Source organism: Halichoeres trimaculatus, unplaced genomic scaffold (assembly GCF_033239565.1).
Source record: "Halichoeres trimaculatus isolate MK-OKI-2021-1 unplaced genomic scaffold, fHalTri1.1 fHalTri1_scaffold_20, whole genome shotgun sequence".
Classification (NCBI taxonomy): domain Eukaryota; kingdom Metazoa; phylum Chordata; class Actinopteri; order Labriformes; family Labridae; genus Halichoeres; species Halichoeres trimaculatus.
The window spans coordinates 9,742,673-9,753,442 of NW_027437198.1; the positions used below are offsets into that span (position 1 = coordinate 9,742,673).

At 38.1% G+C, this 10,770-nt stretch overlaps 1 protein-coding gene across 1 annotated transcript; it reads right to left on the reverse strand.

Annotated features, from left to right (window-relative positions):
• Nucleotides 1-1,241: 1,241 nt before the first annotated feature.
• On the reverse strand, nucleotides 1,242-4,064 carry LOC141809253 (keratin, type I cytoskeletal 50 kDa-like). Its single transcript, XM_074696179.1, has 6 exons — nucleotides 3,648-4,064; nucleotides 2,333-2,415; nucleotides 2,086-2,242; nucleotides 1,854-2,015; nucleotides 1,560-1,685; nucleotides 1,242-1,466 (listed from the first exon to the last, which is right to left on the reverse strand). Exons 1-6 carry the CDS (start codon nucleotides 4,062-4,064, stop codon nucleotides 1,242-1,244), a joined length of 1,170 nt encoding a protein of 389 aa, XP_074552280.1.
• Between the last annotated feature and the right edge of the window lie 6,706 nt (nucleotides 4,065-10,770).

The window sequence follows — 10,770 nt, forward strand, 5'->3', positions numbered from 1 at the left end:
TGACATGTTTTCAGTGTATGAAGCATTGCAGATTTGGATAGTGTATTTTGTATTTACACTTTATACTGGATTTCTGTAAACACATGAGTGGAAGGAAACAGCACACTGGGACATGTTGAAAACACAGTCTGAAGTCCTTAGATTTACTTCACAAAAAGAACGATTGATGGGTTTTTTTCTGGTTTCAAAATCTACCACCAATTGAAATGTAATATGAAAATCGTAGCAGCCATGCCGGGCTTTATGAGGATAAACTCGTCTTCTCTTGTGTTTTGGTTTGGTTAAATTTCTTGTCTCCTGAGCCAGTAAAAGTGGGAAATGAAAGCAGAGGCCAAAAATCAGTTTTATTAAAGAGCATCGGACATTTCAGCGTAGCATTGTTCTGGCCTAAGCCTCAGAAACAGTTCAGTCTATCCAGTCTCTAGTTGGTTGTCTCTGTTATGGTTTGCTTCTCATCCAGACTGGTGTTGGAGCTCACGATGTTTCCAGATTCATCCACCTCCTGCACGATGGTCACGACGCGGGTGGTCTTGGTGGTGGTGGTGCTACAGGAACACAGGATAGTTTTTAAGCTTATTGAGATCTTTGGGTTTTAGTTCTATGAATACAAATTGAATTCAAACAATCAATAAAACTTGAGTTAGGTGAGACAGAATGTAATGTAAGTACTTTAGTTATCATCCCTCAGCTTTTCAACAAACCCAATCATCAGCGCAACATTATGTGTTCTCAAACTTGTTGATATTCTACTTTCATGAGCCAAGCTCTGCATGTCTACAAGCTACAAGGAAGAACATGGTGACCCAGTCACAAAACTTTCTACAATGAAATTAGTAAGAAAAGTACTTAGCAATAAATTGTTTTTTTTTAAGATTAACTTCTTTTTTTTTTTTTTTTTTTTAGCTGGGCATGTTTAAATATCACTCAGTGATCCAGGTAAGCTAAATGGTGTTTGGTATTTATCTTTTTATTTGACTGCGCCAAAATGTGGATCTCTTAATTTCATCATTTCAAAATATTTTTTTTGCTAATTTAAGTCAGCTTTATTTTAAAAAAAATCCAGTTCTATTAGGACAGCTTTATTTATTACCCTTAGTCAGTTACTCTTTACTCACAGCTTTGTCCTTGGTGGTGGTTTGTCCAGTGTGACTCAAAGGTGAATTTATTGGTTTGGTGTCATATATAAATATTGCACCAATACAGGCTTATTGTAATGTGCAACTCGTCGTCACGGGGACCACTCACCTTTCGTTCTCTCCCTCCAGCAGCCTCCTGTACTCAGCAATCTCCATCTCCAGTCTGGTCTTGATGTCCAGCAGGTCCACAAACAGGATCTTCTGGTTCTCCAGGTCAGCCCTCAGCTGGACCAGCTGCTCCTCTAGACTCACCACCTGCTTCTGGTATCCGACTAACAAGGCAGCATAGCGGGTCCTGGTCTCCTCCAGAGTCGCCTCATGTGCTTTTTTCTGCCATGGAGGAAGAGGAGACGGAGGAGGTCAGACCCAATTTTTACCACTAACAAAACATTTAAGATTCAATAAGTTTACATGTTTTGTCACCTTGCTGATCTGAGCCTGCAGCTTGATCTCCAGAGTCTGAAGTGTTCTCCTGATTTCGCTGATCTCACTCTTTGACGATGTCAGAGTCTGGCTGCTCACAGCCACCTCTTTGTTCAGCTCGGCCGTCTGTGGAGAACAACAATTATTAAAGTTCATGACATGATAGCTGTGAATTTTTTTCCACCTTAAGAAGATTGAAAGCTTCAAAAATTATATTTAACACTACATGATGTTGTCCAGTAGGGGGCATCAGTTAGCAGGATCTAGTCATTGAACAGGGCTCTGTGATCTAACCTTGGCTTGGAACCATGACTCCAGTTCTTTTCGGTTTTTGGCGGCAACGTTCTCGTAGTGCTCTCTGATTCCAGCCATGACAGAGGCCAGGTCCTCCTGTGGCGCAGCGTCCACCTCCACGTTCACCTGACACTTCATCTGAGCGCGCAGAGCCAGCAGGTCCTACAAGAAGAACTCAGTCACTACTCTGTCCTCTCATTCCTGTTTCTCTTTGTTTTTTGTTGTTTCTCACCTCTTCATGGTTCCTCTTCAGTTGGATCAGCTCTTCCTTCAGACCCTCCACCTGCATTTCCAGGTCGGCACGGCTATAGTTCAACTCATCACGGACTCTCTTCAGCCCTATGATGTCGGCCTCCACAGACTGGCGCATGGCCAGCTCGTTCTCAAATCTGAAATAAACACAAAAAAGTATTTAGAAAATACTAAAGCAGAAGTCATCAGATTACTTCTTGCTCTGTTTTTCAACTGAATGGACTCACTTCACTTTGAAGTCATCTGTGGCGAGCTTGGCGTTGTCGATGGCGAGGATAAGGGCAGCGTTTCCACGAGCAGCAAACTGAATCTGTGCAGAAAAGATGAGAGAGAGAAAAACATGAATCTTTGAGGGTTTAATTCAGTAGATTTAAAGAGTTTTATGTAAGGAAATTAACAAGCAGCAGAAATGCTTGGCCACTAGATGGAGCTACTAACACCACAATAACACATTAGGATTATAAAATTGTATATTTTGTCAGAGTTAAGTGGATCAGTGAATGTGTTTTAATACAGCTACAGAAGTGTTTTGTGGATGTATTGAAGGAACTATAGATTTGTTAATCATCGACATAACAGCAGAAATTAAATGGGAGCAAATGGATGAATTTGAGAGGACCAAGTGCCAAACCCTGGGGGACACCTTATGACTTGGGAGCAATTGTTAAAATGTCTCCATGGCCTTTTACTGTAAACATCAGAATAAAGTAATACAAAATACAAATCTTTGAGGAAATTCAGTGTGAGCCAGTAAACTTTGTTTTTACAATCAGTTTGAGGTACTAGTTACCTTTGAACACCTGACGGCTGTGTTATCTGACAGGTTTCTCTACTTTTCTATTGTCTGTCTGAGTTTGAAAGTCAAACATTGTTGAGAACAAATATTAGCTCAAGTATTTACCGAGGTCTGGTCATTACAAGGAAAGTCAACATACCTGAGCATATTTACATGTTAACAGTCACATGTTAAACTCTTTATGTCAACAACGTCTTGGCGTTATTTGTCTTTTATGTAATGTCAACTTCGTCCAGAGCTCTCAAAATTTTTTCGTTATTCCAGCTCTTCGGAAGCATTTGCTGTAGAAAAAAAAAGGACCAGGTCTAATGGATTAATTTATTTCTGTTTTAACAGAGAAACAAAAATGAAATACTGACCAAAGACTAAAGTGTGGTTCTGCAAAATACATTATATAAAAAAATTGTCCTATTTTAAAAAAGCAGGGTTTTTTTCATTTTCTTATTTATTTGTTGATAAATTTATGTTCTGATGTTCCTGTACCTGAAGGTCTGAGCTGTCCTTATTTTTCTTTGTCTTTATTTCCTGTTATTTGATGCAGGTTTTTTTTTTATTATTCCACAGACTGTTTTTTTCATCTGACAACAATCCTCAAACCAAGCCTTATTTATTGAGACCATTCAAAGAGAACTTGATTTTGCACCTCTTCCCTCTCATCCCTGACTCTGGCCTCTGATTGGTTGGGCTTTCTTGCTGCCTGAGAGTTTTTTCCTCTGTATCCTCTGTGTGTGTTTGTGTGTTCTCACCTTTCCCTGCAGATCCTTGATGCGGACTTGGTGGGTGCGGTAGTCATGGACCTCAGGAACCGCCCTGCTCTCCAGGTACTGTCTGATCTTCAGCTCCAGCTCTCCATTGGCAGACTCCAGGCTGCGCACCTTCTCCAGGTAGACGGCCAGACGGTCGTTAAGGTTCTGCATGGTCTCCTTCTCGCTGACAGCAATGAGTGCATCGGACAGATCAAAGGATCCGCTGGCTCCGGCGCTGGAGCCCAAGTTGTAGGAGGCCTTGGAGACCCTGACTCCTGTGCCTCCAGCTCCTCCATACACGCTGCCAGAGCTGCCCACCCATCGGGAGGATGAGGAGGAGGAGGAGGCCATGGAGGGGCCCATCATGGCGGTGCTCCTGACGGAGGAGAAGTTGTTGCGCGTGGAGAAGGAGGTCATGGCTGGCTTTTGGCTCTGAGCGGAGTGAGGAGCTGCTTGGATATCAGATCCTTTTATGTCCCAAAATGAGGAGGGGGGTCGGGTCGGTCATGTTGGGTTTCCAAACATGCCTCAGGGAGGCTTAGTGTGGCCCCGGGCCCCGACAGCAAACAGCGGATGAGGTCACAGCCGAGAGGGAGAGTCTCAAACTTCATCTGCTGCCTGACCATCAAGAGAGGATGATGGGTGATGGATGAACCACAGTATGCTTCTTGCGCTTTAAGGTCCAGTCCTGTAGGTCCATTCAGAGCCCCAGAGTCCAGACGCTAAGTCAGACCTCCGTCTAATAGATTGAGTTTTAAGGAGACAATTTTCACAACATGTACTCAAAACCTGAAGTCTGCGTTATAAAAATGGACATAACTTTTGAGAATAATGTCATGAATTGTCTACAGCTGCAAATGTCAAAGAGTTTAACCATAAACTGATGAGAATAAGGTTGTAATCTTCTGAGAAAGCTACATTAGTTACAGACTGTTTCTGATGTTCATGTGAAAGTAAATAAAGGTGAATCAAAGAGAAACCAGCTGCCTGGATCTTATGGTGAAGTTAAACTCCACAGCTGGAGACAAACAGTGTTTGCAGTAAGATGCTCAGGCTGGCTTTAAGCGCACGCTTCTTCAGAACAGATTCAGCTTTTTGCACTTTTATCTTTTCAAAGTCAAGGCATTCAATTTTAGTTGTTTACTGTCAGTAATCTATCCAGAGTAGTTTTAAAGTTGGACTTCATCTTTTGGACCTGCAGGGCCCGTTGCTGGTCAGATTGTTTTGTTTGTTGTCCAAACACTGGTGTGTAAAGTTACACAGACAAAAAGAAAAACCAGAAAGAGAGACCAAACATTAAGAATCGAGCACTTCACTGGGTTTTACCTTTTTAATTGTAATCGTTTTATTTTTTATTTTCTTTTGTTCGTTTCTTTGTTTTTCTGATTTTTTGTTGTTAATTTCGTTTTTTTATTTATTTTCTAATTGTTTATTTTGCTCACTGTTCTTTTCTAGTTGATTGTCATGGTTTCTGTCCTTTACCTTTGTTTATATCTTTCCGGATTGTTTTTTATTTTCATTTATTTTTTATATTTTTTATTTCTTACTTTGTTTTTTGTTCTGCTCTGTTTTTGTTTTTGTTTGGTTGTTTGTTTGTGTCTCCTTTTTGTGTTTTATCTATTAACTAATTTATTTCTCTCATTGTACTATGACTTAATTTTCATTAAGTTTTTACTGCAACCACTTAAAATTCTGTAAAAATATAACTTTATTTGTATAAATGTATGACTATTCCAATAGGACATGGCATCTGACTCTGAAATTTATTCTTTCCAATAAATGTGATCCTACTCCTGTTTTAAAAATATGGAACCCGAGCTTTATCCATATGTATTTTGGTAATAAATGACTTAAATTAGGAAGAAGAAAAAGCATAAGCTTTGACTTTTCCTGGGTTTGGCCGCTCAGCCTACAGGAATAAAACGAGCTGTTCTGGCTGCCGTGTCACCCTCGGGGGCACGTCCACCCATAATATCTATGTCCACTGGAAATGTTGTGTGTGTTCCTGACATGTTCAGGTGGTTCCTCTAAGACTCTAACAACGTTACAGAGAGAAGCTCTAAAGCCATGGGCCTTCTGTATTAGGAGCACAAACTGCTGATACGCCACTCTTTTCATTGAATACTACAGACAAAACTGACTCATCAGAGCAGCAGTGATTGGCCCCTTGTTCTGTGAGGGGAAAAATGTTGTTTGACATGTCCAGAGATGATCTGAGCCTGCCTGTGATAAAAACAAGAAGTGTAAGTGGACTCATTAGAAGAATGGACATTTTCTGCATTTTTGGGCCTCTTAAGTCATTCAGACCTTTGTTTGAAACTGAAGCCCACATTTCACTCACCTTTTCATCTTTTTCTAGAGATTACTCCACTGAAGAGTTTAACACCTTCGAAAAGTGAAACTGCTTGTATTTCAGTAATGTCTTTGTGTGAGTGAAACCTGCAGATGAGTTTCCTGCTCTCTCTGGTCACCTGAGGGGACAACCTCGAGGAAAGTGGACTCACAGCTGACAGGCAGGTGTACATGTGTAAATACTAAGGTCGTAAATTCTTCAGAGGTCAAACTTAAGAAAGGAAATTAACAAAACTCAAATGAGATCTCTTCTTATTCAGCCCATTCTTGTCTAATAACTGATTATATTTCAGATCTGTAATCAATTAAAACCATAGAAAAAAATGTTGTGTTCACATTTTTTACAAGTTGCTGTTATTTTTTCTATTTCATTAGCATATTGTGCTTTTTTTAATTTATACAGTTACATTAATTTTATTTTGCATTATTTGTATTCTTCTATTATGTCTTATTTGTATGTTTTGGTTTTTAGATATTTTTGTCTTTTTTATTATTCCTTTTTTAAAGTAAAAGGTTAAATTGAACTCATTTTTATGAGTTTTTGCTAGTTGATATTTCCTGTGTGGTTTCATATCATTTGTTCTTTGTTTAATGGATTTTTTTTTTCATTATTAATTAATTAATTAATTAATTACTTTATTTATTTGTTTATTCATTCATTCATTTAGTGATGTTTATCATCATAATCATCATCATCATTATTATTTTTATTATTATTATTATTATCATTATTATTATTATTATTATTGTTGTTGTTGTTGTTATCATAGGCTTGGCAAGTAATGGATTACAAGTAACAGCGCTAAATAACTAGGATACAAAAAAAATGTTACTGTATTCCGTTATACTACAGAAAAAAAATGTCATCAGATTATTGGTATATTAGAAAAAAATGGGGATTATTGAGCAGGATTACATTTTAAAATCAAAGGGCTTTCTACAATGCAGCAGACACATGCACAGTGAGTATGCATGCAACATTTTATGTTTGCTTTGAAAAAGTATATTTTCTGAAACTTTGTAAGCAATGCTGTTCTGTGGGAAATTACTTGGACAGTTTAGAAAGAGCCTGAAATTGCTATATAGTTTTAATTTTCTTTTTTCCTTTTTTAAAATTTTAAATTCACATGTTTTGTTAAACGTGAAAAAAAAATATTTGAGCAAATGTAGTGGCAGACAAAAAAAATCATCTGTTGGATGCAATGTACAACCTCACCACTGGATGTCACTCATTTACTAAAAGTGCTCATTGTCTGATGAATGTGCTGTGTGTGTGTGTGTGTGTGTGTGTGTGTGTGTGTGTGTGTGTGTGTGTGTGTGTGTGTGTGTGTGTGTGTGTGTGTGTGTGTGCGTGCGTGTGTGTGTGTGTGTGTGTGTGTTTGATTGATATCAAACTTCAGCAGCTTGTCTGAAAATATCTTCACAGTTTCCTCAGGTCATCTGCAGGGACTTTAATCAACTGTGTTCACCTTGTGCAGTAGGGGTGTGGGTTGGTAGGTTAGAGGTGGAGGGTTGTACACTTTTTTTTTTTTTGCTTTGTTTTAGTTTGTTTTGATTTGTCAAGCACTTTGTGTTGCTACCATTAGGCATGAAAAGTGCTATATAAATAAAGTTTGATTGATTGATTGATGACTATTAAAGAGCTGAGGTGGATTACTGTGTTCTTTGAGAAGGTTTACAAATTGAAAGTGACTGAAATATTTCAAGTGTGTCTTTTTTTATGTTTAATTTTGGTGCCCTCCTGTGGAAAAAGGTGTGTCTCACATCTCTCCACCTCTATGTTCAGGAATCAGCCTCGTGGCCAATCACCCCAACGTTATCTCTCTCTCATTTTTTTTTCTAGGTCAAGTTATTTTCCTGGGATGTGTCAATCCTGAAAACAATGAATAGAGATGAGGGGCAGAGTTACTGGGAAAGAGGCCTCTGATCTTTGTTTGAGCCTGGATCAAACCCTAGGTGATGTTCTTTAAAAAGCTTCTCAATGCTGCTTGCTGCAGAAAATTGCTGTTGTTTGATCAGACATAAGTTATAGTTTTAAAGTATGTTTTTTTTATCATAGTTAAATGTCTGTACTTTTATATTTGCACATAGATTGCATGTTTGCTGATTTTTGCAAATTATACAAGAGTTTCACTTCTTATCAGCCTTTAATTACTGTGAATGAATAATTTAACTTCACTCATTTAACTGGTGTGGACAGCTTTTTTTAATCACCATTTTTATTAAACTTCATCCTGTTATTCTATTTATGTATTAACATTTGTTTGATCCCACAAACTGTACAGCAAGACCTAAGACTTATAAGAGTTGGTCATATTTCAAGGTAAAATGTACTAAATTTAGTGTCCCAGTGAGGAAATTTGGATGTTGATGTCAGATGTTTTTTTAAAGTTAATCTCAATCACTGATCCAGAAAACAGTAGGAAAAATGTGAAGAGCAGTGTGAAGAAATAATTGGCAATTGTTATTTAAATTGCAATTGATATGGTAACTTTGGTTTTATGTGAGTCATGATGTGAATTTATAGCGCAGAGTGTCGTAAGCTGTACCGAGTTCACAGCTGGATCCTGCTGTAATGTTGAAGAGCGAACTCTAGTGGCGAAGCTGAGAATTGCAGCTACTTTTCATAATTTGTGCAACGATGCATTCCTGCCTCACCTCATTGTGTGGCTTTGGAAATTTGTCATAGAAACATTTTTTAATGGAGCACGTAACAAAACATGAAACAGGCACATAATGCATGTAGACAGCATCAGATTCGAGACACAGCTATTCACATGTAGGGTGTCAAAATGTGAGACAAACATATTAAATGAGTTTTAATTTTAAAAAAGGCCAAATCAGTTTTTGTAAACAGTGTTTAATCACTACAAAGAAGTTTATTTCTGCCATAAAGTTGGACATTTAAATATGGGACTCTTTGGGAATTACTTTTTTGATGATTCAATGTTATGGAGGCAGCAATCTGACACAGACAGCCATAAAAAATAATAAATCACTTTGACTCTTCTTTAACTCCACTGGATGTAAACTTTTACTCTTCTTGTACTGATGATAACCTTTTTTTATACACCTCACATGTTGACATTTTAACACGTCTTCATTGTGTCACATCCATTTTTAATTTCCTCTCCAGTTGTTTATGCATCCTGTACTCTTTGTGTTATCAAATGTTTGGGTGTTGCCGCTGGCAGTGATCCAACTGCCTGAGGTTCAGAAACCACTTTACGGGCTGATGCTTCATGTCAGTGACTGAGAAGCAATAAATCACTTGACAGTTATCATAAGCCCGATCCTGTTCAGCTGAAGATTTCAGAGGTTGTTTCTTTAACACCATCAACTATCAACCCTGTGGTCATACTGCAGCAGATTTATTAATAAATCAAATCTAGAAACTCTTGTACAGCTTTCAAAAGTTCATTTAATGAAGATTAAAACCCACAGTTGATGTTTTTATGCTTTAATTGATGAATATTCAATCCCCCCTGCTGAGTGCAACTTAAACTACCAAGTATAACACAGCCTTTACTGTTCTATAACATGAGCCAACACTGGCTACAGGGTTAAAGTCTAGGCTCACGGCTCACCTTCCTGGTGCTGCTTAAAGGGCCGGACCTATGGAGCTTGTCTGGCCTTGAACGCCTCAGGGAGGAGGTACACATCCCAGGACAGTATTATCTGGGTTCACTAAGTACTTGCTCTCAGTGCCAAAATTTCTAACAACCCAACCACGTTTTGATTGATCATTGTTTTCATCATTGTGGCTGCACAATACAAAGAGAAAAGATTTCTGTATTTCATAAGCTTTAAAGCCAAAACTATCTAAATGAAATAGAAACGGTTTCAGACTATTCATCAAACATGTCACAAAAATAAGTTAATGTGAAAGTTTACCATCTTTAAACTGGTATATGTAGGGAAAGGACTTTTTTTTAACTGTATCCTATTTTATTGACATTGAGTTTTTGCCCTCTGGCAGACGATACAGGGTCCCCCACGGGAAACTAAACAGATTTAAAAACTCATTTGTTCCAATTTCCATTAAGCTTTTAAATAGTGCTTTTTAAGGCTGCAGGGATTGTGCAACATTTACGTGGTTTCCTTTCTTTTAGAGCTGGGTATGAGCAATATATGTCTGTATGTGCAATACTGGTGATGTGCAATTTTGTGTTGTTTGTTTTATCAGATTCTGGAGACTTGTAAGCAGCAGATGAGTCCAATTTTCCCTAGGGGGACAATAAAGTATATCATATCATATCGTATCGTATCGTATTGTATCGTATCGTATCGCACCTTCTGATCGTATCGTATCGTATCGTATCGTATCGTATCGTATCGTATCGTATCGTATCGTATCGTATCGTATCGTATCGTATCGTATCGTATCGTATCATATCATATCGTATCGCATCGTATCGTATCGTATCGTATCGTATCGTATCGTATCGCACCTGAAGACACCCCCTGGCCTTGGAGAACCTTGAAGTGAGATGAACTTCCAGGTCAACTTGCCAAGCCTACTGAGAAAACGGTCTAACCCCAGATAAGAAGAAAAGAACTGATGAGCTGAAGGAAATGAAACAGTTAACTACAAGCTAATAAATCTGATTTCCTCCACTGTTTAACACTTTTTTAGAAAAATTATCAACCAATGAATCAAGTTGAATGTAGAAACTGTGACAAACTTCATGTCCTTGTACTTTAATAAGCTGAAAAGCCATCATTAGTCATTACCTGAAGCTCATAAAGAACCTAATAAAGACATATTTTT

Coding starts and splice junctions, on each gene's coding strand:
- LOC141809253 (XM_074696179.1), bottom strand. CDS start 4,064: ATGACCTCCTTCTCCACGCGCAACAACTTCTCCTCCGTCAGGAGCACC. Junction 2,016..2,085: donor TGAAGAGGAACCATGAAGAG/GTGAGAAACAAC, acceptor TTCTTCTTGTAG/GACCTGCTGGCTCTGCGCGC. Junction 1,467..1,559: donor TGCAGGCTCAGATCAGCAAG/GTGACAAAACAT, acceptor CCTCCATGGCAG/AAAAAAGCACATGAGGCGAC.